This window comes from Pyricularia oryzae, chromosome 6, assembly GCF_000002495.2.
Source record: "Pyricularia oryzae 70-15 chromosome 6, whole genome shotgun sequence".
NCBI classification, from domain to species: domain Eukaryota; kingdom Fungi; phylum Ascomycota; class Sordariomycetes; order Magnaporthales; family Pyriculariaceae; genus Pyricularia; species Pyricularia oryzae.
In genome coordinates this window covers 31772-55964 of record NC_017853.1, presented here as the reverse complement: position 1 = coordinate 55964, position 24193 = coordinate 31772, and the positions used below count along the sequence as shown (strand labels likewise).

Genomic DNA, 24193 nt, shown 5'->3' with positions numbered 1-24193 from the left:
CAGGAACCCACTCCATTACGCAACTCACCTATCTCCGCCCTCTGGAATTTTTGTTTGGGTCATTCGTTCTCCGCGTCATTCTCTCGCCGATCCAACGCCTCGGTTCCGCCGACCTCTTCTCAACTACTTTATCAACACCAACCCACATCTTTCTTTACGCCCGCGCCTGCGACATACACATCACCACAGTTCGACCCGCATCGATATTTGCGACTTTAACACCTGGATATGTGTTCCGCCGACATCTTTCTCGGCCTTCTGGCCATCCTTTTTCCGCCTCTGCCAGGTACAGTGACCCGCTCAACCCCGCAAGCCTGCATCCATCTGCGACTTTCGTCACGTCAAAAGCCTGGGCGCTAACATGCCACGAACAAACAGTCTGGGTGAAGCGCGGCCTTTGCTCTGCCGACTCCCTCATCAACATTCTCCTTTGCATTCTTGGATATGTAGGTCATCTTCCCAGATTGTCTTACTCGAGCCATTTCCAGAGTCTCTAATTCCAAGCGACACAGCTGCCTGGACTCATCCACTCCTGGTATATCATCGCCCGCTTCCCTGAAGAGCAGTATGAATACGAGCGTGGCTACAACCGGGATGCCGAGCGCGTGACCTACGTCTTTGTGGCCGCCAACGGTGAGAACCAAAATTCGCGCGGCCCCGCCCGCCAGCCCCGACCCAGCGCCAACAAGTCCGGTGCTGGCCCGACATACGGTACGACCAACAACGCCACCAACAACCAGGCCTCGAACTCGAGGCCGCCGCAGCAGACCAATGCTGGTGAGGGTGGTAGCGATGGAGCTGCGCCGCCGAGCTACGCTCAGGTTGTTGCTGGAGACAACAAGATCCAGACTCAAGACTAGGCTAGTTCGGGTGCTGAGTTCAGCCCGTCTAACCTTACTGGTCTGATGGGTTGATATTTGTCATACCAAATTGCGGATGATAAGCTCTTACGCAGCCAACTTCTGGCATGCGTGTGTATATTTTTTATGCGCTACTCTGCACCTTGATAGGTCTTTTCAGGGCATCGAGGCCAGGGATGCGGTGGGGCCTGACGAGGACGAGTTGAAGTCAGGCCATGTTCAAGTGTCTGTATTCCAGTGTAGCATTGAGATTCCTCGCTGGATGGGTATTACTCCACAAGCTCATATTATTAGGCCAGTCGACACGTTAACATCACACGAGATATGTAATGCAGTCCGCCGTTGATATATACCAAAGTTATCCATACATTGAGCTCAAACCTCGACCTGGCTACGGCTCTTATATTACAAAATGTACAAACGATGCACTCAATTCCTCTTATTGGAGCATCAAGCACGGCGGCCACGCTTTCCTCGCTTTATATGAGGCGGGAAGTATGGCACGTCCTCGACATTCTGAGCAGCAGCAATCTCGGCCCTGTCTCTGTCGCTTTTCTTGAGCACACCGTTCCACAACCTTTCGAGCCCTAGCTCCTCCCTCTTGCCCTCAGTCATCAGCTGCACGACCAAAGTAGTCCCCTCAATCGGTGTGCCGAAGCCGGTGATGCGACCCTCTGCGTCGGTTCGGACGACCTCGTCCTCGGGCGCCATGGGCTTCCACCCAATCGTGCCAAGGTTCACGCAGATCCAGCCGGTGCTGATGCCGTCGTCGCCCTTGTCCCAGGCGGTGTCGCCCATGAGCTTTGCCTTGCGCGCGCGCCGCCGCATCTTGGTCTTGAGCTCGTTGCGCCCCAGCAGGCCGTCGGCGTGCGCCGTGACGCCGTGGCCCCGCAGCCACCGCACCAGCCGGTCCGCCGACACGTGCAGGTGACGCTCGCTTCGCGCCGTGCCGAACATCATGATGAGCTTGGGGCCCAGAGCGGGCGGCGGCTCGACGGTCCGCAGGTCCAGCACGTTAAAGTCGTCCACGCCCAGGTCTTCAGCCACGAACTTGATCAGCGGCCCGACCAGCGCTGGGGAGTCGGCCGGTGTGGGGGGTAGCGGGATGTCGTGCGGGACGAGGGTCGGGTGGCGCGGCGGCTCGACCTCGAGGTACCAGGGGGTTGCGTCTGGGTCTTCGGATTCCAGGGCGGATTCCGCCTCTGCTTCTGGTGATATTGTACCGTCTTGAGTCCTAGTCTCTTCTATGATGGTCTCCTCCACGAAAGCCTCCTCCACCACCACTTCCTCGGCCTTCATTGATGTCAGCTCCTCCGCATTGTCGTTATTTGAGCCGGTTGTTGTCCTAGAAATAGAAGTGGCCGAGGAGCTGTCGATGTTGCTGGAAAAAAGTCGGCGCTGGCAATGCTCAGCCGTTGCTCTAGGCTTTGCGACGTGGAACAAGCTTCGTGCAGGACGTGTGAGAGGTTGGCCGGTGGTGAACAAATTTGAAATGAGTGACGACGTTCTTACTAGCCGCGCAGGGCTCCCAAATGTTGCACGGGATGCCATTGTGGGAAGGATGTGGTGGTGGTTGGCTGTTTTCGGGATTGGATGGTTGAGCGCAGGAGCGTTGATAGCTCAATATTTTGCTGCACGATGTCGTCGCCACTGGGAACTTTAGTGGGTCACCAAGGAATTCATTCAATCCCCTGTTGCAGGGTTAGGGGTACCCGCGAGGGATAAAATCGCCCTGGGTCTCAGTGCTCAGAATAGACCCCTTGCGTTGCAAGGTGACCGAGCGCTCCATGTACCTACCTAGGTAGGTACCAGCCACGGTACGTACAAACAAAGCCACGAATTGAGCCACGGCGCCGCGGCTCAGTTGGTGGAGCTCTGGGCTTCAAGGATGAGCCCTGAGGCTACAGTAATAGTACAAGTAGAGTAACCTCTCTGGGGCGAACCACTCAAGCTACCCCGCTCCTTCCGTTCGTCTCCACGAGTCAATGAGGGCATACCTGGTAGGATAGGCGTACCAGAGACTTGTTACAAGCTCCAGCTTAAGAGACTCAACTCATATAAGCTCTCAATTTTCAAAACATACAAGTTTGTGGCGATAATTTGACATTCGATATTCCAAGATGGCGTCCTCTCTCACACTACAGTCAACTTTCAAGCTGCCCAGCGGTCATGAGATGCCGCTACTCGGATTTGGTGTAGGCTAATGACCCCAATGTTTACATTGACCAAATGATTCGACAGTTGTCCCACTAGTCTGGCCACCATTGAATGTTAATGCTAACTAAACCCAGCTCTGGCAGACGTGAGAACTCTAAAGAGGCTTATGCACTGTGATGCATTCATCAAAAAGCTAACGGTTTTACCGAACAGGCCACCTGACGAAGCTGAGAGGTGTTGCAATGACGCACTCCGTCTAGGCTACCGACACGTGGGTTTATCCCGCCCCGTATTGTACTGGACTCGTCATCTGACAAGCTCACCTTTTTCGGTAGATCGACTCGGCCGCCTCATACCGCAACGAAGGCGGCTGCGGCAAAGCCATCCGAACCTCGTCCATCCCTCGCTCAGACATCTTCTTCACGTCCAAGGTGCGCATCATCACCTATGACGGCGCCAAGGAGCAGGTGGCCAAGACGCTGGCGGAGACGGGGCTCGACTACATCGACCTGATGCTCCTGCACTGTCCCTACGGCGGGTCGGAAAACCGCAAGGGCGCGTGGAAGGCACTGGTCGAGGCGGTCGAGGCCGGCAAGGTCCGGTCCATCGGCGTCAGCAACTACGGCGTGCACCACCTTGACGAACTGGAGAAGCACATGGCTGAGCTCGAGGCCGAGAGACCCGGCGCGGGCGGCGTGCTGAGCGTCGGCCAGTACGAGATTCACCCCTGGTGCGCACGCGACGACGTCGTCGGCTGGCTGCAGAAGCGCGGCGTGGCCGTCGAGGCCTACAGCCCGCTTGTGCGGGGCGAGCGCTGGGGCGAACCCGTCCTGAAGAAGCTCGCGGACAAGTATGGCAAGACGGAGGCGCAGGTGCTGATCCGCTGGAGCCTGGACCAGGGCTTTGTTCCGCTGCCCAAGAGTGTCAACGAGGATCGCATCAAGGCCAACACCGACGTGTATGATTTCCAGCTGACGGCCGAGGAGGTTAAGGAGCTGAAGACGGACGAGTACAAGCCTGTCTGTTGGGATCCAGTCACCAGTGGCCTGGACAACTAGCCTGTCGGTTGTGGTATCTGTTGGCCGAGATCATGGCAATCGCCCAATAAGACCATCGAGACCAGGCGGCAAGCTGGAAATATGGGTTCGCGGGATTTGAACATGTGCATGAACTGGAGTTTTAGTAGCAATAGACGACCTGTAACTCTTGATTGTCACACAGCAATCCAGTTTGAGAGTCCTCTGGAGTTGAGGGGAGGAGCCCGTTAGAACTCTCAAGCCTGACTGGCATGTTCTTGGCATTTGATACATTTCCCGACGTGATCTCCATGTCTGGTGATCCAGCCAAAGCCAAAGCGACAGTATCAAATCCTACAATGTCAATATGTTTGATTTGTTATGCTCCACTGGGAGACATTTCACCGGTGTAGTTTTTGCAAAGGTTTTTGAGCAAACCTGGGGAGAAGGTTTCAACATGGATTGGGGCTTCACCGTCTCTTTCGCAGTTTCACGTGATAATCCATTTTGGGTTCCCCACATCCAATACACCTGCACGTACGTCAAGCGTCCAAGACATCCCCACCCTTGTCCAGTTATGGTTGCTCTTCTCAACACAAATGCCATCCCGTCTTCGCCTGTAGCCGTGGATGGCACACATTTCGATATGCAATTGTTTCACGCGCAAAATGGCAAGTAAGGTATGACAAGGCAATATATTCCTCAGCTACTCTGAAAACGTACAGCAAAACAGAAGCCAGATATGTATTAAGTTCCGTCGCCAATCCCTTCCTATTCACAACACATTATCCACTAGGTATCTATACAAATATTCGTATCATCCAGCCGTCATAGGCTAGTATTCCCCAATTTACTGGAGAGCCATGAATCCGGCAATGGCGCCCAGGACGATGGAGACGCCGAGCTCGGGCTTGGCCAGGGCGGCAGCATTGCCGGTGGGGCTGGGAGTGGCAGAGGTCTGACCAGCGCCGTTGCTGCCACCGTTGCCGCCGTTACCACCGCTACCACCGCCGTTGGTGTTGGTGGGGGTAGGTGTGGCGGTGGCCTCGGTGACGCCAATCATCCTGAAGTTCTCGGTCCTGGTCTGGTTGCCGCCGGTCCAGACGACAGCGACGCTGGGCGAGCAGTTGAGGTTGTCGAGGTTAAGGCCGAGGGTGCTCAAGACGGGCGAGCAGGTGCTGCTGGCGGCCTTGACCGAGCTCCAGCTGGTCGAGGCCCACACGCTCACGTCGGACGACAGCTTGACAAAGTCGGAGCTGACCGACTCGGCCATGGTGAAGGTGCAGTTGGAGTCCTGGAAGACCAGGCCGACGTAGGGGTTCAGGGCGGTAGGGATGGCGGGGAAGTTGCTCTGGAGGGAGCTGAGCGACGAGCCGCATTGGCCGAGAAGCGAGGCGAGGCTCGTCACGCTGCTGAAAGCGCTGTTGGTGGGGGTTGCGGTGGTCTGTTGACGACGCTCAACCTGGGCCAGGGCCGGTGCCTGAGTCGGCTCGGGCATGGCCGAGGAGAGGGCGACCAAGGCCAGAGGAAGGACGGTAGTGAGCTGCATGATGAATAGAGGTTTTTGAGGTTGGTTGTTGGGTGGATCAAAAGTTAATGATGAAGCTCGATGGCTGTAGAGAAGACCTTGCGAGTTGGTGAGTTGATGAGTAGGTGAGTAGGTGAGTAGGTGAGTAGGCGATTGCAGGCTGTGAGAGGCTTGTCTAACAAACGAATTGCAGAATGAACAGGCGGTTGTCAAGTCCTTTCTATACTCTTGTGGAATCGTCGATCTACGATGGCACGGATGATTCGGCACATGGGACAGCATCGGCTTTCGTCATTGAACGGGATCCTATTCGCGATGCTATACCACACAGCCTACCAGATACACGCACGCAGCTGAACAGCTATGGACAAATCGTTTGCCCAGTCTTACACACGTCAAGCAGGTTGTGCAGCAGTGGCGCTGAAAGTCAGCGCAATTCGCCTTGTGATTACGTCAACCAGGATCGGCGCCAAGGCACCGTAGAACCAGCGTCAGCAAGGCACAGTGCTGTGGGTTGTGGGCGAACTCGCCCAGAGCGGCTAACCCGGAGCTTTTGCTGGGGAAGCGTTGGTATTGGCACCAAGACACCTGCAGATCCATCAGCGCCCCCAGACGGCCTGGGACCGGCCTTCCGGCCGCTACTCCATGTTTCCAACTTCCAAGGGATGCATGAGAATTAGAGCGGATTTGGTTGCCTGTTTGACGTGTTCCAATTATACGAAACTTGACGTCTTATTTTCGCTATGATTGGGCTCTACTGTATCGCATTGAGAAATCTGAGGTAAGCGCCTTTTCTTAGCGCGTTGTTTTTTTTTTCTAGCGTCCAGGTGAATCCATTACGCTTTCCCCTCAAGCCCTCTGAAAGGCAACAGGGCGGCATCCTTTCGAATCTGAGGGTCTCGATGAAAATCCGAGTGTGACCCAACATCTCTTGGCGAACGGATCCACATGGACGCAACCACTCCTGATCCATCCTCTACATGCACAGCCAGAATGCAACAACCAACACCAATCCAGAAATGACAACACCATCTGCCGTCGGCCCCTGCGCTCTCCCGGGCGCGGCATTCCCCTGCCCCGCGTCCTGTCCCGTCTCCTGACTGGCTGCCGCCGCCAGCACATATGTTTCCGTTTTGGTCGTCCCCGCTCCGTCACCACCCCCCCTGTACAAAACCGTAGTGGTACCTGCGCATGGCTCTTCGGTAGTGGTGGTGGTGGTGGTCTTGATCGTTGCCGCTATGGTCCTGTTCCTGACCGCACCGCCGCCGTTGCACTTTTCTGCAATCTCGGCGAGTCGCGTCAACGACATGGACCTGTACGAGGTCCTCTCAGCCCACCAGCTGCCAAATATTTTGCTCCACGGGTCTTCGGGCAGCGTCAAGGTGCAGATTGCTGCGTTGCCTCCACCGCTGCTGCTGCTGCTGCCGCTATTCACCTGGTCAAGTATCAGGCGGACCAGCTCCGGAGGCGGCACCGGGAGCGCCTTGCGAAGCGCGTCGACCGAAGATCTGCACTCGCGCACGTCGGCCGTGGCACGGCGGTCAAGCACCGCAGTGACCTGCGCTGCGTCCGGGGCGGCTGTGGAGTGGGTATCGCGCGGGCTGGTTATGCTGGCTTGTTGGTGCGGTGGTGGGGTTGCGGCTAGGCTTGTTGCTGCCACAGCTAAACCGAATGAGAGCAGCGTTTTAAAATGCATTTTTTGAAGGGGTTCTTGATGTTTTCTCCTTTCTGACGGGATATTTGGCAGATAAAAAGAATGAAATAACGAGATTGTGGCTAGCAGAATGGCTTGATGCTTTCGTTTCTTGTGCTTGTTCTGCACCGATGACTTGTGAAATGGCCTACTTGAGAAAGATGTATGACCGGGTCAGGCATTTATACTCCCCGCGAGAGGTGATTCTTGAAATTTCCGCTGGCTTTTCGGTGAGGAATGCATGATACTCACTCAAATGCGGTGAACGCGCTCAAGGGATTTTCCATTGCCACCTCCCGCTGGAATTATGCCCGGTCCGGCACGTTGGAATGCTTCTACAAAAGTGTTTCAGCATGATTCGGCGCCCCAGGCCGGTATGGAGCCGAGGGAAAGGTCTCGGGCATGTCTATGAAGGGATCAGTCAAGAAAACGGGGTGGCTAGACGTCGACATGTCTTGTCCATATCCAAGTCTAGACCTGGGCAAGTGAATGGGGCGAATGGCTGGGAAGCACTGGCGAGTATCATGTTGTTTTAAATAGTCTTCCAGTTGTAATATATAACACTATAGTATTGATCTCGGTATTTATTGCTCACACAATGTCCGTGATGCGCTGATGAATATCCCTCCGTGCCTCGTACAGCTAACGACTGGTACCAGTTGTAACGATGATTGCACCCAGAAAGAGATAGAGCTTCAGCATGAATCAATAGGAGCTACAGCATCCAGGAAAACACTGTTTGTTGTCCCAACAAAGTCGCTAAATAGGGTTGTCAAGTAGTACGGGGCCAAAAGGACCTGCCACTGAACGAAACGATACCGGTTTATTATCCAGTCACACCAAATTATTGACAGATTCTGACAGTTTTGCAACAAAACAAACTCAGCGCATTCACTAGTCTAGTGGAATCTGACTTTTAAGTCGTCCATAGTGGTTGAGCAGGTCCTTTTGTTCTCTTTTTCCTCCACCTCGATCGGCCGAACACCCATAAAACTACTCAGTCGTGAACACGCCGCTAGACAAGGCCACTTTTGCACCGCGTGGTCGCGCTGCTATTAAAGCGCCAAGACTGCTGGCTTTGCTTGAATGATCTTGGCATCACCGTTGCCGGCCAGTGAATACCTGTACCTGGACGCAACGGCGGAGGGAATCCCGGCCCCAGTCTAGACCATTTTGCTTGGGGCTGAGGAGCGCGGGAAACCATTTCGCCAGCTTGTGGTGCCACTTTTCCTAACCATTGGATTGATATTTATATTAGGTTTAGGTTAAGGATTTTCAGCTTTCAGATACCGACTTTAATCAAATATCACTGTAATGAGCAAAATCAAGAAGTACGGGAGATATTCAAGAGACAGGAGATAGTAGAGACCGCTACTCAAAGTGATCATACAGCCCAAGTTGGGGGCCATCTTAGCGCTTGTAGACTTTTACATGCGAACCACAACCTGGTTCAAAAAGGGGAAAACAGTATCGACACTCCTACAAGACTTGCACCGGCATGGCACCCCGTGACAAAGATCATCATGTGCAGGAACATAAGGTAGATAGATATATCTGTGCGCCCTTCCAACCTTCGGCACCAGCGAATGACCTAAACAAGCCACACTAACGGACCGGCATCCGCCATGTGGAACGCCACACCCTAACGGACCGGAATTCACCATGTGGCACTGCTCCCAACCAAGCCCGCAGGGACAAGACTCGTCAAGCTTATGCAAGGGGAAAGCTGACGCCGCACTAACGTCCAGGACCAGGCTGGCGCTAACAAGGGGTGAAGAAAAAATAAGGTCGTCTCAGTCAAAACCGTTCTGCCCTTGTACCTGCTGAGGCTGTTGGCCCGTAGAGCCGGCGACAGACTATTCTACCCGAGAAAGCAGGGGGCAAGGGGGGTAGATCTTTATCTCAAGCCTGGACGTGAAAGTTGACGGGTGTTTGGGTTCCAGACTGGCCCCTAAGTTGGTTGTATTTAGCACGTAGCGCCCGCAGCTGAGCCACGCTCACGTCTGGACAAATCTTAATTGCACAGCTGAGGATTTGAAGTAATCTCCTTTCGTCCTGCAGGAAAACCATCGACCCCTCGGGCTCCTTTTATTTGAACTTGATTGGCAGCATCCTTCGTTTGTGTCAGTTGCCAACCTTCATCAGCTTGATGGGAGCACGTTGCTGTGTCCGCCGTTCTTTTTTTTTTCTTTTTTTTCTTTTTAATTCTCCTTCTGCAAGCCTGCAGCCCATCTTCCCTGAAAGAAAAGTGAAAAGGACACAAAGTGTGCCACTTGGGCAACAATGTTTGCATCTCTCGTGCCCGACGCACTCCGGCGAGGGAGACGCGAGTATTTTGCCCTCCCGGTTCTGACAGGGGACAGCGACGGCGAGAGCAGCAGCGATGCATACGCCGAGAAGAGCAGCTCGAGCGAGGAGGAGCGAGTCTCGGTCGACGACACTCTCATCGCCGACAGCCTTACTGACAGCCGCATTCTCGACTTTGGCAACGACGAGAAGGTCTTTGCTTCGCAAAATGCCCCATGGGGATTCCATCCCAAAGTATGGGCGGTCCTGGGCAAACTCCGGGTCTTGGCTCCAAGCTTCCTGGTCCGCGAGGATGGCGACAAGCCACCAGTGCGGCTGCATCCGAGTGCTTGGCTCGGTGAGAGACTGTCCATGCTCCTGCCATCTCGTGACACAAGGAAACTAAACTAACCATGGACCTCTCTTACAGATGGCCTCCGCGGCACGGCAGCCTTCCTTGTGGTATGGCATCACTCGTCGCTGGTCTACTTCAGCTGGCGAGTCCACGACGGCTACGCATCCTCCCCGGGCGCGGATTGGCTGCACCTCATCCAGCTCCCCATCATCCGGCTGGTCATCTCGGGCGCCCCGCAAGTCAAAATCTTCTTTGCCATCTCGGGCTATGCACTCTCATACAAGCCCCTCAAGCTCGCCCGCGCGGGGAGGTTCAATGAATGGGCCTCTGCCCTGAGCTCGTCCGTCTTCCGCCGCCACCCGCGCCTCTTCCTCCCCGCCGTCTTCATCCTCTTCTTGGGCACCTTGGGCGGTTGGTTCCAACTCTACGGCGGCCAGGGCGCAACCGGGGGCGACAATTGGAACTCACACGTCGCCGTGCCCGTCCGAGCGCCGCCCTACAAGGAGGCTCTCGGCGAACAGTTCGCCCACTGGGGCCGCACGGTCCTGTCCATTACCAACCCGCTCGCCACGGACCTGCGCCGGGGCGCCACCCCATACGACTGGAACCTGTGGACGTTGCCTATGGAATTCGATTGCTCCCTGGTTGTCTTCCTCTGCCTGGCCGCCTTTGCGCGCCTGAGATCCGTGCCCAGGCTGTTCCTCACCGCTGCCGTCGCTGCCTACGCCCTGTGGTACACGCACTGGGCCCCGTTCCTGTTCCTAGGGGGTATGTTCATCTGCGACCTGCACTTTGAGCTCGAGGACGCGGGAAGCGCCATGGCCGCCACGCCGCTCCCGTCCGTCACGCAGCCGGTCCTCGCATCCGACCGCCGAACTGGCTTCTGCGCCCGGTGGAGGAGGTCCTTGGATCGCCTGGGCGCCCGCGCAGCATCAGCTCTGCCCAGGACCGTGACAGAGACGACCGCGCGGGTCGCAGCCTCGCCTGCCTTCCCCAAGGCGCTATGGACCGCGTCGCTGCTCACATCGCTGTGGCTGCTGTCGGTGCCTGAGAACAACCGGGGCGGACGAACGAGCCCCTTTTACATGGTGCTGACGTCTCACATCCCGGCCAACTACGGGCCGGACGAAGAGAACCACTGGTGGCTGTCGCTGGGCGCGGTGCTGCTCGTCTTCACCATAGATCGTGCGGGCCCATTTCTGCAACGTATATTTACAAGCCGTCCGGCGCAGTACCTGGGCAAGATATCCTATGCGCTGTACCTAGTCCACGGCCCTATCGTCTTCTCGCTAGGCTGGCACCTGGGCAGGTGGTGCACGGCGCTGACGGGTAGGGAGACGACGGCCGGGTGGGGTGCGGGGGTCGCGCTGGCGTATCTTGGCTTGTGGCCGGTGCTTTTTTGGGTCGCTGACATCGCGTCGAGGTTGGTTGATGTCAAGAGCGTCGAGTTTAGCAAGTGGTCCTATGATAGAATGGTGAAGAAGGTGATCTAGTTCAGATGAGCAGTGTCATTTTGTAGAATAATTTGTACAGCGTGTAGTTCTTTCACCAGGTGGATATCTGCCTCAGCTATCAAAATTCTCTTTGTCGACGGACCTTTTCCTTTGAAAAATTTCTTTCTTGACGCGTCGTGTATGGCGTATCGATGTATTGATGGCCAGAGTAGATGTGTTCATAGTGGAGTTGCATAGAACCGAATCCCCTGGGGGGTTGATGGCAACTTTTCCCTTCTATTCTAGCTTTTCCACACCACTGTTATGCACGAACTACAATAGATAGACCTTTTTTTATCGGTACACAGACCTGCCCTCGTTCGCCCCAAACTCTCAGCTCTGCGTCAGCTGCTTCTTCATCTCGCCCTTTATCCTCGTCACCGTGCCAGCACCACCGTACACCATCCCCGTGTACACCATCGCCACGCTGGCGCCCGCATTCAAAACCGCCAGGGCCTGCTCCCCATTCGTGATACCGCCCGTGGCAAAGATCACCTTCTGCTCGTCCCGCTCCTTCTTCGTCGGCGGCGGAACAACGACGGCCGCGGCACCAGCCTGTGCGGAGACCTCCTCCATATTAGCACCCGCCTCGACCGCCGCCGCGGCAGGACGGCCGGCTCCGGAGCTAAACGAGTGCCCATCCAGCGCCTTGCGGTACTTGGCCACTAGCGACATCGTTCGGTCGAACAGGGCCGGGCCGGAGAAGCCGCCCGTCTCGTGCAGGTTCTCAACCTCCTTGCCGGACAGCACTATGCGCGGGGGGATGACGTCGCGGCGCTTGGTCGTGTTGCCGACGATGACGCCGTCCACTCCGCTGCCCCACACAGCCTCCACCACGCCCTCGACCTGCGCGTCCGAGTCCTCGTCGGGCGAGACCTTCACCATGACCCGAGGCGGGTCGGCCGCCCTGCCGCACCGAGCCGCCGCGGCCTTGGCCTCGCCCACAACAGCCGACAGGATGCTTGCCAGCGGGCCCGAGCGCTGCAAGTCCCTCAGACCGGGGGTGTTGGGGCTGCTGACGTTGACGACGAGCACGTCGGCGTAGGGCGCGAGCCGCTCGACGCATCGCGTGTAGTCCCTGGCCACCGCCTGGATGTCGGCCTCGTCCGTCTCCTTGGCCTTTGCCACCTGCACGCACAGCAGCCTGCCGGGAGCCAGGGAGCCGACGGGGACGCCCGCGCGGCCCTCCAGCACGTCGGCCTCGGTCAGGCCGTTTTCGCGCGCAAAGGACCGCAGACGGGCGCGGAGGGTGCGGGCGACAGCGTCGGCGCCTGCGCTGTTGAGCCCGTAGCGGTTGACCATGCCCTCGAGCGTGGGGACGCGGAATACGCGGGGCTGCGGGTTGCCCTTTTGCGGGTGCGGCGTGATGCCGCCGACTTCGACAACGGCTGGGCCGACGGCGAAGAGGGCGTCGGGGATCTGGGCATCCTTGTCGAGGCCGGCGCTGATGCCGACGGGGTTGGCTAGCCTGCGGCCGAAGACGGTGACGCCTAGGATCGGCTCGTCCGACGCGACGGTGCGATCGCGGATGTGCAGTCCCATGTTGAACATGGCCTTCATGGCCGCGGTGCCAAAGTGGTGGGCATCCTCGGCGTCAGGGACAAGGGTACGCAGCAGCGGCGGGACGATGTACCGGTGCAGGAGGTTGGCGCGGGTGTCGGTCGCGTATAGGTATGTTGCATAGGCAGTCACTGCTGTCGCTGCCGAGTAGAGGAAGACGCGGGCGCCTGGGCTAAGAACAGAGGATTGCACAGGCGTTTCGGAGGATGGAGGAACTGTCGAGGCGTGTCGCCGTGGGGGCTGGAAGCGAAGTCGTCCGGCATTGTGGAATGATGGCGTGGAGCGAGAGAGACGCAGAATGCGAGAGTGAGATGCCATCTTGTCCGCCTGGGAAGAGGTCCCTAGCCTCTCTGCCAGCAGTTGGAGGCAGAAATGAAGATTAAGAGCAATTGGGTATCAATTGGCCAAGTTGGTTGGCTGAATTGAATTGGCTTATGTGGATTAAGGAAGCTTCAATGGTCGCTTCCAAATAAGCGGGAGCTTTTGCTTGGCCTGCCGGGGTTTTCCGCCCAGGCCCCGCAATGACCTCGGTCCGTGTGAATTGGATCGAAGACTGTGGAAACCCTTCCCTGTTGATGGGCCAAAAGCGGTTGTATTGCTGTTGTGTTTTAGTTCAGGTTTTGATTCTAATATGAAATGGTTTGGGAATTTTATACCTCTTGCTAAGCTAGTGCAGTTGGCGGGTGCAACACCCGTCAGATTCAAGTGAAACTTTGACGAAGCCAAGCAGGCTTGCGAATAAATATCAACAGAAAAAGCGAGAACAAAGGTGTATCTATCTGTCTATTCTATGCCTAAACCGACCATTCGACGGACGAGGCGAAATCTGTAAATAAAAAGGAATATTGCGTCTCGCGCTGGGTATATCCATCCATCATCCCTAAAGCATCAAACAGCACGCATCCTGGAGCATAAAGACGAGTCCGCCATCTAGAAACAAATGAAAAAGTCCCAACCGTCAACGACCTTCCTGCTCTGCCGCAGTAGCCATCGCAGCCCCTTGAGCCATCCTCGCCGCCGCACCCGGCAGCGCAGCCTCGATCGCCGCTGCCGTCTCGGCGGCCGCCATTTCGGCCTGTCGGTTCAGATAAGCCAGGTACGTCTGCCAGCCCACGGCGATGACACCAGCGAACGCGCTCCTGTACTCGGGTGCGATGAACGTGAAGCTGAATGCCGTCACGGCCGGCCACAGCTTGAGCGAGTTGACGATGCTGGTCGGTACGGCGCGGCGGATGCGGTCGACGATGTCCGACAATGAGCCACCGGACAAGAAGGACTGCATTCCAAAGAAGTAACTGTTGAAGAGGGGCGTGAAGAAGGTTTGGTTGATGGCGATCTTGGTAGCGAGCGAGAGAAGCTTGGAAGAGTAGTTGAAGTTGTGGGAGAGGAACATGAACCTAGAACGGGCCGGAAGCAATGTCAGCATGGCAGGATCCGGCAAAACAACGATGGGCGGACGGCAACAGGCCATCGCCATTTGCCTGGCAAGCGCTTACCACTTGTAACTAGGTATGGACGATACCGTCCCGATAACCAGTGACCGCACCGTCCTCTTCGGGTCGTACTCGTCATCCATGCTCTGTGCGGACAGGTCGGCGCAAAAGTAGATGGCGAGCGAGGTGCACAGCTGCGTGACGTACGGGCGCCTGCGCTGCGCTCTTGCGTAGGCCCCGGCGGCCCGCGTGATGGGCCCCAGCCGCTGCCACCATTGGCGCGGCGCCGGTTCCGGGACCGGCGGGACGGTATTTGGTATCGGGATCTGAACTTCCTCCGGCGGGGGCGTGCGCTTTTCCGCCTTTTTATTCTGCTTCGTCGATGCGCCGCGACGCTGGAGCGGACCATGCGCATGGAGACGAGCGCATGGTTTGGGCCGGTGTCGGAGCAAGGCGTTCGGCCGACATTGGGCAAGGCCGGTTCGGTACAAACGGAGCGCCTCCATTTTGAAAGAGGTATGTTTGTTTGCTGGGTATGAATAACTTGAGGTCGGGAATGGCCCGACTTTTTGTTTAGGATATCATGATACTGATTTGAGGTGGCCTGGAGGTTTGGTGCAAAGAGTCACAAGCGAGTCACACGCGACCAGATATGGCGGATCTGTTGTCTTGATCTGATGCGCGTGGGGTTTTATTTCGAGGTGGGAACTTACCCCCAAGAAAAAAATCTTAATCGATTGGCCCAGCAATGATCGGCATATGATCGGACTTTTACTCGGTTGCGCGTGAGACCGAGAACCCGCGCAGCTTATATAATCAGCATGTCAAAGCCACCTCTCAGCCATCAATCGTTTTCCTTCAAATCGAGATTGCGCGCTGGAAATAAGTGGCTTTGCTCTGCATGCAGGAGGGCTCACTTTAATACGGGTTACTTTGAGTTTGGTTGATTGAACTTTTCTTCTTCGCTCTTTCTTCACATGTCAAATATCACTAAACCATCAAAGAGGTTGCGCCACGCGCCTTGCTATTTCTTTTGACCTAACCCACGTGGCGCTTACTGAATTGAAAGCACACCAGTTTTGAGAGGTCATCAAACAGCTTTCCACGGCAGCTTATGGAGAATCTTCCATCTGACAAACCCTTGCCAACCCCTAATTCAACAGTTCGTAGGCCTCGAATTTTGGCGAGTATCCTGATCATGATTTTATTACTGCACGTGATACTAATGATAATCCTACCATATTGGTCGGTCTCTCTTTGATGCCTACCTATGTACCTAGGGTACCTACCTACATAGGCAAAACTTTCACAGGGTACCCTATTCCAGCTGGATAGGCAGCCACCCCACTTCTACTTTCGTTCTTCTTCGTATTCAAGTCAGTGAAAATCCAGGAGCAGCCAATTTAATGTTTTCCACGCATTCTGGCACAACTCGTTCGTCTCTGGACAGTCGTTATGACGGATTTACCGTAAGGCCTTCACATAGTCAGATACAGTGCCTCCATAGCCCAACTACTTCACTTACTCCAGTTCAGGGCAATGGTGTGGCGGGCGGTGGTCTGGGATGATCGTCGACCCCGTTATCACCCGCGGCCGATGTCTTGCCTCTGGCTCAGGGCGGCACTCCGTTGAGAAGATCATGCTCAACTATGGTGCAAACCAGCGTAACAGTTCCTGCCATGATGTACTTGACACCAGGGACTTGCATCTCGTCCTGACCCTCCTGAGCTAAGATTATCAGCCGCTCCCCGACCCTCTGCTGGAAGCCGACGAAGACGCTTTTCCCGAATCAAGTTTGCAGGAACAGATTGATGAGAGCACGCAGCTCGTCAATCCTCATGCCGTTCTTGCGCACGCACGTGTAAGCAAAAAGAACGTTGCTGGTGCCCAGCTGTACCACGGCCAGCAGCTCGTCGCGGTCAAACGACGTCGCCAGGCCGCCCGGGACTTGGTTGTACGGGCCGGCCGTATGTGTACTTGGGCTCCTCGAGCAGCATGACCGTGAAGTTTGGCCCCGAGTTGAGCAAGCTGGTGCCGACTTCACTCATCAACGTCGCTTACGCATTTGCCTGAGTGTATCGTCGGGAGCGAAATCACATTCGTCGTCACCGAGGTTGACCCAACGTTGTACTGATCGAACCTCTCCAGGCCGAGCGGCAGGCCCGGCAGCCATGGTCGCTGTCATGTGGCAGCACATCGTGGAACTTGTGTGAGTTTGTACGAGCTTGTGCAGACGAAGAATCCGCCGTTGGTTAGTACAAGGGAATATCTGGAGGGTTCAAAGTTATTCCTTCCTTGTGTACTCGTCTGGTCGCGTGATGCCCGCAGACGGGCGAACGATGCTGGTCAGTGGTGCGTCAGTTGTGGATGACCGCAGCAATGAAAATGCCGTTGGCATGCGTATTTTGGAGGATCTTTCGAGCGCCAGGGTTCATGGCTATAGAGCGGTGGCTCTCCCATCCTGTCCTTGTGGAGCTGGTGTGCAACGGCGCCAGTTGTACTTGGCTGGAGGGCTTCGTATGGGACTGCGGCAGCAGAAACAGGCATAATTCTCAAGCAAAAATAGAAGAGGCATGTTTCTGAGTAATTTCCAAATGTAAATGATAGACAACGGAATATCGGGCCTCATTTGGTTTGAAAGTTGGGTTCAAAGCGATATAGGAAAACACATTGTTTGGAGGTTGACGTTCTGCTGTTGCCTCATCGCTCGAATAAACTTAGGGATGCCACAAGTCTCATGGCACTTTCGGATTTATTTTTTCGGCAGTGGTAACTTGCCCGAGCTGAAACGGTACTTCTCACATCCGAGTAACACCGGAAGGGATGCACTATAGAACAGGCGACAGACTGGCATGTTGCCCAGTCCAACAGTGACTGCAATGACTGCATACTGAAAAAGCTCCAGGCGTGCCACCTTATCACTGCGATTGCCACAGCTGACAGATTGCTGCTTAAGGACAAGCCCCCAAAGAAGAGTGACCAGAGGAGACGCGGCCAAAGGGCCCATCTCCACCAACAAGCCCAAACGCAAGGTACGGTTGGCGATGACGGTTTCTAGATGCGCTGGCTCTGATGGCATCGTATACTAATCGGTCCATGTGTACGGTTAGGTGAGGCACAAAGGCAACAAGTCTTTACAGTGAAGGTAGCATCTGCGTGGGGCAAAAAGAAGGTCATGCTTAATTAGGAGCCCTTTCTGATTCATTACGTGGCCCAAACCCAAAGCAACGTGGCCGTCAAGTCTAGACCCTGCTGAGGTGGAGGCAGTCGGAGAGTTTAAGAGGGGCGAGCGGTTGCTTCGGCCACTTGAAACTATTATGGTTGTGTTGCTTTGGTATGGATTTATTTTGGGTTAGCACAAATTTGACATCTTGACTGGTGAGCGAGCCTGTCGCGAGCAAAACAAGTCAGCCACTCTTCGGGATGAGTTCTCGAGTATAGGTCAAGCTCCAGTTCCAAAAATACCCAGGGAGCATGTTCGCATCGCCAGAATCGACTCCCCCTCAACTCCAAAACCAATCCTCTGTCCGTTTCAGACACTACCCAAAACAAATACCCTCGCTAGACGTGGCGGGGAGATCTTGCTATCCTTATTGCAAACAAGCTTTGTCAAGCTTCGGGACCCTTGCCAAGCTTGTCACGCCCCGCCTAATTTAGAACATTTACCAGCGTCGTGGTGCTCAACAACCAGGGATGACACTTGCTGGGGGCCGTTCCATCCCGAGTCACGGCCTCTGCGTATGCGTGCGTAACCCCTTTCCTCCGATGTGTGGAGATGAGTCGCCTTCGGGTCTTTACGGTTCGGATGGGGATGACTAGGCGCCAAGAGATCAGACCGATCTCGTTTGTGAATCAAACTTGGCATCCAAATGGATGGCAGGTGAATTATCTGCAAATGATCTACATGTCTGCCGTCGATTGAAAGAAGATGCCTGTATAGGTTATTCATATCCATTTTTTCTGGCTAATCCCTAGTTGGACCACCTCGCTTGCATAGCCCCGTCGCCCCCGAACGCGCATGTTTATCGGCATCTGAGACGACTGAGCCAACTGAGATAATCTGCTCAAACAGGGGCGTTGGACATGTCACTTTGAATATTTCTTTTTGGGAGCTTGTTTTGTAAATGAAATTGTGTAGCTGGAAAGGGGATGTCGCACTGGCTGGTGGTGGTATTGGTTTCGGTTTCCACCCCCCGTAATATGAGGCCTATCCATTAATGCGCTAGTTTTGTGGGGTCGCAATCTGACGAGGAACACCTTGTCATGATAGCGTATACGAGGTGCGCTGAGCTATCCTCTTTGTGTTGTACTGTATTTTCTCTGGTTCTAGACCTTCGAGGCCAAACTATATAAGGCTCGTGGACATACACCCCTTCATCCTCTTTTCTCGCTTCTCTTCTCCATCCACAACTCCAGCTTTCAGTTCTTCAACACACTCTCCTTCTTTGCTCACTTCACTTCATTCGTTAGGCCGGTCCTTTCAATCTTTTTTTCAAACCACCACCTTCATTCAAAATGCAGTTCAGCAGCGTCTTCCTCATCGCCTTTGCCACCGTCGCCGTCTCGGCCGGTGAGCTTCGCATGGTCCGCCGCGAGAAGCCCGCAAAGGTAGGAATCAGATGCCCGCTCTCATCGTACGATCAGTGATTCTTTCGGGACGGTTTGGCTAACTTTGAACACTTGATAGGTCCTCGCTGGCAACCCCACCATTGAGATCACCGGCACTGGTGTCGACGACGTCAAGGCCAAGCCTGACGCTTGCGGAACTGGTAAGCAATATTCTTCCCTGCAATCCTGCTGGAATTCGATTGAGAAATATAAATGCTGACAAACATGCTCCTCCTCAGTCACCCCCACGGGCCAGAACCCCCAGACCGTCTGCATCAAGAAGGTCACCGCCACGGGATTCGATGCTACTGTCAAGGACAAGGTGACCAACAAAGTTGAGAAGTGCACGGTGGAGGGCAAGGAGGGCGCCTGCGGTACTGCTGGTGCCGGTGCCAAGCTGAGCAACCTGGCCGACGCTTAAAAGAGAGGACTTATCTCATTGAAGATATAAAATGTTCTCACCAGGGATTCTCGAAACAGCTCATCAGGAGTGGGCGTCGAGGGATGAAAACTGGGATCTTGGAACATAATTCTTGGTAGCTGAGAGCACCATGGGCTATCTGCTATCGCAATTAGCTCTTGACAAACTAATAAAAGCTCGGTTACTTGGACATGCGCGCACTTGAATGACTTGACCGCAGCCTTCTCTCATTTGCACTATAATGATATTGCTGATAGTAACAATGGTTACCATTTGATGTGGTGACTCGGCCTGCACCGGGTCAAGGTTTTGATGACCATTGAAATTTACAAAGAATCGAGAAATAATTTTTATTTACTAGGGATCCCTTGCACTCCCCATGCTTCTCACTTCGTATCTGCTAGTTGGTTTGCTATCAAGGATTCCCTCGCCTCGTCTTCATCTGATCTACTATGTGAAAAGCTCATTCCCAAAGACAACAGCCAGCTCGGATACACTATTGTTAAACTGTTTCCCCGCCTGGTCTATTGGATTTGATAATGACCATGTTGATGACCACGAGACCAGTACGCATCGTATGAGATTAGGTTGCCGTAAGGGATTGGTTCGATCGATTTCCACTGCTTCTTGCTTGAACTTTTGATGGCAAAACGTGTTTCGATCCCTTCCGTGCGAACATAATATATGAAGCCGTTTTGCCTCCCCTGAAACTTGGTGTCGAGAGTACCCCAGTCCGCCGAAAATATGGCACCTTGTTGAATGCCTTGTTGGCTTTTAATTGTATCCAGATTGCTTTCCGTGGCGAAATAAAGCCATTTAGGAGCAGAGTTGGCAGCTGCGGTAGCGCTAAAAAGAGACGAGAGCAAAGCCAGGGTGAAAGCCGAACCGCGCATTTTCGATAAGTCAAGGGTGAAGAAAGTATAGGATGGAAGAGGTTAAAATGGACTGATCAGAGAAAGTAAATGTTAAACCGGAGGTTATGCGTGTCGAAAGGGGGAGAAAGGTTAAAGTAGCTCGTTACCCCAGATAGCCTTTTATAAAGTTTGAACATGTCTATTTTAAACCTTAATATAATCTTTGTGGAAAAGCGCCTCTGAGACTATCCGGCGGAGGTCCCCGGTTTAGGTCAATGGTTACCCGAAACTACAAACTAAGTCCCATCATTTTACAAAGTAATATTACTAGCTCGCAAAGATGATCTTTTTCGAAATATGATAGCCTAATAGGGGTCTCCAGTTAATAGCATCGGGAATCACCGGCGCTTTATGCAAACAGCAAAGCGCCGGCGGACCCGAAACCAGAATCCACAACGTAACCGGTATATAAACTGGAAATTCTTATTGCCTTTTGCCAGAACTTTTCACTGGGTAATAATTGATACACTGTACAAATATAAGAAAGCGGTTATTAACATAAGTACTTGCTTTCAAAGCTGGCGTTCCTACCGCAGACTAAAGCTTTTAACATTGGCTAACGTTGCGTACCCCCTGTTCGGCACCCCCCCTGTTCGGCACCCAAAAATAACAACACTTTTATTTTTATCCTCCAACTTCTATTATAAATATCTCGATGAATCTGTCACTTTTGGATTTACTTTTTTCTGATTTTAATTCTCCATTTTCCAATGAAGCAATATACTGAAAAACAGCTTATATCTGCAATTAACGACGTCAATAATGGCAATCCAATTGCAAAAACCTCCCGAAAATGGGGAATACCTAGGTCTACACTTCAAAGTCGACTTAAAGGTTCTCAACCTTATAAAAAAGCACAAAGCCCTTTTCAAAGGTTTTCCACGGAACAGGAAAAGCATTTGGCTGATTGGGTACTTACCCAAACAGCTTTAGGGCTTCCGCCAACGCATCAAGAATTACGCTTTTTTGCCGAACGAATTCTTCAAGCCGCCGGAGAGACAAAAGGCCTTGGAAAACGTTGGATAACTCGTTTTTTGGCTCGTTATCCAATCCTTAAAACCCAAAGGCCCCGTCGAATAGATAACGCCCGGGTTAATGGCGCTACTACGGAGGTAATTAAATCTTGGTGGCTTTATATTACGAACCCGGTTATTAACGCTATTAAACCGGAAAACCGTTGGAATATGGACGAAACCGGTATAATGGAAGGCAAAGGATCTAATGGCCTAGTATTAGGGCTTAACGGGATCCGGCCGTTGCAACGAAAAGAGCCCGGAACGCGTGGTTGGACGACTATAATCGAATGTATATCGGCTACGGGCGTTGCCCTCCCTCCCCTCGTTATATTTAAGGGAAAAAACGTACAACAACAATGGCTTCCCACGGATTTAAGCCCTTTCGATAATTGGCAATTTCATGCAACCGAAAACGGGTGGACAAATAACCAAACGGCTATCGAATGGTTAAAAAAGGTGTTTATTCCGTATACCCAACCTTTAACCCCTGAAAAGCGGTTATTAGTTTTGGATGGCCATGGATCACATATAACGGACGAATTTATGCTTCTTTGCTTGCAAAATAATATTCAACTCCTATATTTACCCCCTCATTCGTCACACGTTCTTCAACCATTGGATCTATCGGTTTTTGGGCCGTTAAAAGAAGCTTATCGACGTCAACTTGGATTTGTTAGCCAATTTTGCTGTTCAACAGTTATTGGAAAACGAAATTTCCTACTTTGTTATCGAAAAGCCAGATTAAAAGCATTTATAGCAAAAACCATTCAATCTGGTTGGCGTACAACGGGGTTATGGCCGGTAAACTTGGTTAAACCACTTTTAAGCCCTTTTTTGTTAGAAAATAGCAACGCCAACGTTATAAAAGATAAAAACAACGGTTTGCAAAGGGATAAAACACCGGAAAGCCCAGCCCAAAAAATTAACGACCCGTCTTTACTTATTTGGAAAACCCCTAAAACGACCCGAGATATCCGACTTCAACTGCAAAAACTTTCCCAATCCAACAAAACCAACGCTACTTCACGTCTTTTATTTGCAAAAGTCCAAAAAAGCTTCGAAGCCAAAGATACCCTTTTGGCTAGCGCCCAGCAAAAAATCAGCTTATTGGAAGCACAACTGGAGGCAATACGGCCGGTTAAAAGGAGGAGGGTGGTTCCGGATCCAAACGAGCTTTTGGTTAACAAACAGAACATTATTGGATTGCAGGAAAAGGATATAGAAAATTTGGAACCTTTAGCTGATGAAGAAGAGGTTAATGAACCGGAGAAGCGTGAAAACGATTGTATTTTTGTCCGTTGATAATTTTATATTTAAATCAGTTTATAAAAGTAGGCATTTCGTTGTTAGATTTTCAGGGTGCCGAACAGGGGGGGTGCCGAACAGGGGGTACGCAACGTTAATTGAAATAAAACCAATTAAGGGGTTTAAAAGCTTTTAAGGTTGCGCTGTGTAATTCATTCCTTATTATAAATTCGCAAGATCATACTTTCCTGCAACCGTCGTTTTTGAACTTTTCGTCAAAATTTGTGTCGGTTGTGCGTATTTCCGGGTAGTTGTAATAGCGGCATCACGTAACTTGTATTACTATAAATGGAGAGAGAAAAAGGGCTTCAAGACTGCTTTCCTTTACCCTCCATCCTGTCTTCCTTTATCGTTAAAAACAACCCCTTTTGGATATTTAATAGTTGTAAGGCCTTTTGGCCACCCTTGAACCACTTTCAACCAACAAAAGATTAATCTCAAGCAATTGAAATTAATACTTATTTTTCCCTCTTAGCTCGACACATACACTGGGAAACCTTCACACCATATAACAACTTGTTATAAGTTTTGCTCCTGTTTGTAACGCTCAAAAGGACTTTAAAATTATGAGAACAAGGAAACTACTCAAGTGTTCTATATTATAATGAAGGTCGTACAACGAAGTGATGCAAAAGCCCGTCCTATACAGACGGCTTTGCGCACTTTGTGCACCATGCATCCGTCCGACGCCTAGATCACGGCTCCCTTGTCGCGTGTTAAGGGCCAGAAATGACCTTTTATACCTTGATTCGGGTCCGGATCTTTTTTTTTTTATCCGCAAGTATATCCATCGCTCAGTGCGACTTTCTTCCAGTGGACAGCGACATGTACGCTTCCTGTATTTCGCCCGAGTACCCTTTCGCTACCGGAGCGGGTCCGTGAACAGTCAACTCTCCCGTCATGAGGTCCATGGAAGCTGCAAAACTTTTAAGCGTAAAACGTCGACGGATCTTCTTCCCATACACATCCTTGATAGTGCAGTCCTTTGCCGTTATGAAACTACCGCTTAAATTTTCAATTGCGAATGCGTATAGCTCGCCAGGCCGCGCCGTGTAGAACTTCCAAAACAGGTCGCCTTCTAGTAGTTGTACGAGGCACACGGGGACTTGTTGTTTCTGCTCGCCGCTTTTGGGGCTTGTCGGTCCAGCAGCGGCACCCGATGACCCGGCGACGGGGCTGGGCGGCCTAGCAGCGGTGTTGGAATGCCCGGCAACAGGGCTGGGCGGCCCAGAAGGTCGCGCAGTAGCATTGCCAATGTAAAAAGCCAGAGTAAAAATGGCGGCGGTAAAAGTGTTGCTCAAGCGCATGATGTGAATGATGTGTTTGTATATTGTATAACAACTGGGGAAAATGCTTCTGTTGGTAGCAAAACCTATTTACTTTTTGACTTGTTCTAGTAGTGGTGGAATAGAAGTCCATTTTATATACGGAAAATACCCAACTCGTAAAAAAAAAAACATAACATCTATTATAGAATTTCAACCGGTATTCCGGCACGTTCACGTCTGTTCAAGTTCCGGCTCTATTCATAGACAGTCTGCGGTATTG

At 52.9% G+C, this 24193-nt stretch overlaps 12 protein-coding genes across 12 annotated transcripts; 5 read left to right on the top strand and 7 right to left on the bottom strand.

Moving 5' to 3' along the window:
* The first annotated feature begins 12 nt into the window (after window positions 1-12).
* MGG_08808 (uncharacterized protein) lies at window positions 13-1233 on the top strand. Its single transcript, XM_003719115.1, has 3 exons — window positions 13-286; window positions 379-446; window positions 513-1233. The coding sequence occupies exons 1-3, from the start codon at window positions 229-231 to the stop codon at window positions 858-860; spliced, it is 474 nt and encodes a 157-aa protein (XP_003719163.1). The 5' UTR covers window positions 13-228; the 3' UTR covers window positions 861-1233.
* MGG_08809 (uncharacterized protein) lies at window positions 1072-2899 on the bottom strand. The gene has a single exon (XM_003719114.1). It carries the CDS (start codon window positions 2409-2411, stop codon window positions 1311-1313), a length of 1101 nt encoding a protein of 366 aa, XP_003719162.1. The 5' UTR covers window positions 2412-2899; the 3' UTR covers window positions 1072-1310.
* On the top strand, window positions 2789-6221 carry MGG_08810 (2,5-diketo-D-gluconic acid reductase A). The gene is made up of 4 exons (XM_003719112.1): window positions 2789-3055; window positions 3152-3162; window positions 3231-3288; window positions 3353-6221. The coding sequence occupies exons 1-4, from the start codon at window positions 2981-2983 to the stop codon at window positions 4073-4075; spliced, it is 867 nt and encodes a 288-aa protein (XP_003719160.1). The 5' UTR covers window positions 2789-2980; the 3' UTR covers window positions 4076-6221.
* On the bottom strand, window positions 4703-5943 carry MGG_08811 (uncharacterized protein). Its single transcript, XM_003719113.1, has one exon. The coding sequence runs from the start codon at window positions 5841-5843 to the stop codon at window positions 4884-4886; it is 960 nt and encodes a 319-aa protein (XP_003719161.1). The 5' UTR covers window positions 5844-5943; the 3' UTR covers window positions 4703-4883.
* Window positions 6222-6537: 316 nt separating the features above from the next.
* Window positions 6538-7257, bottom strand: MGG_08812 (uncharacterized protein; the record flags this gene model as incomplete). Its single annotated transcript, XM_003719111.1, has 1 exon — window positions 6538-7257. The coding sequence occupies one exon, from the start codon at window positions 7255-7257 to the stop codon at window positions 6538-6540; it is 720 nt and encodes a 239-aa protein (XP_003719159.1).
* Window positions 7258-8568: 1311 nt separating this feature from the next.
* On the top strand, window positions 8569-11480 carry MGG_08813 (acetyl transferase; the record flags this gene model as incomplete). Its single annotated transcript, XM_003719110.1, has 5 exons — window positions 8569-8585; window positions 9042-9070; window positions 9198-9216; window positions 9618-9898; window positions 9971-11480. The coding sequence occupies 5 exons, from the start codon at window positions 8569-8571 to the stop codon at window positions 11386-11388; spliced, it is 1764 nt and encodes a 587-aa protein (XP_003719158.1). The 3' UTR covers window positions 11389-11480.
* Window positions 10987-13412, bottom strand: MGG_08814 (dihydroorotate dehydrogenase). The gene has a single exon (XM_003719109.1). The coding sequence runs from the start codon at window positions 13264-13266 to the stop codon at window positions 11722-11724; it is 1545 nt and encodes a 514-aa protein (XP_003719157.1). The 5' UTR covers window positions 13267-13412; the 3' UTR covers window positions 10987-11721.
* A 294-nt stretch (window positions 13413-13706) lies between these two features.
* MGG_08815 (uncharacterized protein) lies at window positions 13707-15138 on the bottom strand. The gene is made up of 2 exons (XM_003719108.1): window positions 14445-15138; window positions 13707-14345 (listed from the first exon to the last, which is right to left on the bottom strand). Exons 1-2 carry the CDS (start codon window positions 14885-14887, stop codon window positions 13907-13909), a joined length of 882 nt encoding a protein of 293 aa, XP_003719156.1. The 5' UTR covers window positions 14888-15138; the 3' UTR covers window positions 13707-13906.
* A 698-nt stretch (window positions 15139-15836) lies between these two features.
* On the top strand, window positions 15837-16821 carry MGG_08816 (uncharacterized protein; the record flags this gene model as incomplete). The annotated part of the gene is made up of 4 exons (XM_003719107.1): window positions 15837-15850; window positions 15912-16065; window positions 16123-16348; window positions 16530-16821. 4 exons carry the CDS (start codon window positions 15837-15839, stop codon window positions 16592-16594), a joined length of 459 nt encoding a protein of 152 aa, XP_003719155.1. The 3' UTR covers window positions 16595-16821.
* Window positions 16822-18709: 1888 nt separating this feature from the next.
* Window positions 18710-19591, top strand: MGG_08817 (uncharacterized protein). Its single transcript, XM_003719106.1, has 3 exons — window positions 18710-18989; window positions 19069-19150; window positions 19229-19591. Exons 1-3 carry the CDS (start codon window positions 18897-18899, stop codon window positions 19408-19410), a joined length of 357 nt encoding a protein of 118 aa, XP_003719154.1. The 5' UTR covers window positions 18710-18896; the 3' UTR covers window positions 19411-19591.
* Window positions 19592-19934: 343 nt separating this feature from the next.
* MGG_08818 (uncharacterized protein) lies at window positions 19935-20303 on the bottom strand (the record flags this gene model as incomplete). The annotated part of the gene is made up of 1 exon (XM_003719105.1): window positions 19935-20303. The coding sequence occupies one exon, from the start codon at window positions 20301-20303 to the stop codon at window positions 19935-19937; it is 369 nt and encodes a 122-aa protein (XP_003719153.1).
* A 3136-nt stretch (window positions 20304-23439) lies between these two features.
* MGG_17563 (uncharacterized protein) lies at window positions 23440-23952 on the bottom strand (the record flags this gene model as incomplete). The annotated part of the gene is made up of 1 exon (XM_003719104.1): window positions 23440-23952. One exon carries the CDS (start codon window positions 23950-23952, stop codon window positions 23440-23442), a length of 513 nt encoding a protein of 170 aa, XP_003719152.1.
* Between the last annotated feature and the right edge of the window lie 241 nt (window positions 23953-24193).

Bases quoted from the DNA above. Each gene is read 5' to 3' on its own strand.
- MGG_08811 (XM_003719113.1), bottom strand. From the start codon at position 5,843: ATGCTGTCCCATGTGCCGAATCATCCGTGCCATCGTAGATCGACGATT.
- MGG_08814 (XM_003719109.1), bottom strand. From the start codon at position 13,266: ATGGCATCTCACTCTCGCATTCTGCGTCTCTCTCGCTCCACGCCATCA.
- MGG_08815 (XM_003719108.1), bottom strand. From the start codon at position 14,887: ATGGAGGCGCTCCGTTTGTACCGAACCGGCCTTGCCCAATGTCGGCCG. The intron at 14,346-14,444 runs GTAAGCGCTTGC...GGCCCGTTCTAG, and splicing joins TCCATACCTAGTTACAAGTG to GTTCATGTTCCTCTCCCACA.
- MGG_08817 (XM_003719106.1), top strand. From the start codon at position 18,897: ATGCAGTTCAGCAGCGTCTTCCTCATCGCCTTTGCCACCGTCGCCGTC. The intron at 18,990-19,068 runs GTAGGAATCAGA...AACACTTGATAG, and splicing joins GCCGCGAGAAGCCCGCAAAG to GTCCTCGCTGGCAACCCCAC. The intron at 19,151-19,228 runs GTAAGCAATATT...GCTCCTCCTCAG, and splicing joins GCCTGACGCTTGCGGAACTG to TCACCCCCACGGGCCAGAAC.
- MGG_08809 (XM_003719114.1), bottom strand. From the start codon at position 2,411: ATGGCATCCCGTGCAACATTTGGGAGCCCTGCGCGGCTAGTAAGAACG.
- MGG_08808 (XM_003719115.1), top strand. From the start codon at position 229: ATGTGTTCCGCCGACATCTTTCTCGGCCTTCTGGCCATCCTTTTTCCG. The intron at 287-378 runs GTACAGTGACCC...ACGAACAAACAG, and splicing joins CCTTTTTCCGCCTCTGCCAG to TCTGGGTGAAGCGCGGCCTT. The intron at 447-512 runs GTAGGTCATCTT...CAAGCGACACAG, and splicing joins TCCTTTGCATTCTTGGATAT to CTGCCTGGACTCATCCACTC.
- MGG_08810 (XM_003719112.1), top strand. From the start codon at position 2,981: ATGGCGTCCTCTCTCACACTACAGTCAACTTTCAAGCTGCCCAGCGGT. The intron at 3,289-3,352 runs GTGGGTTTATCC...CTTTTTCGGTAG, and splicing joins TCCGTCTAGGCTACCGACAC to ATCGACTCGGCCGCCTCATA.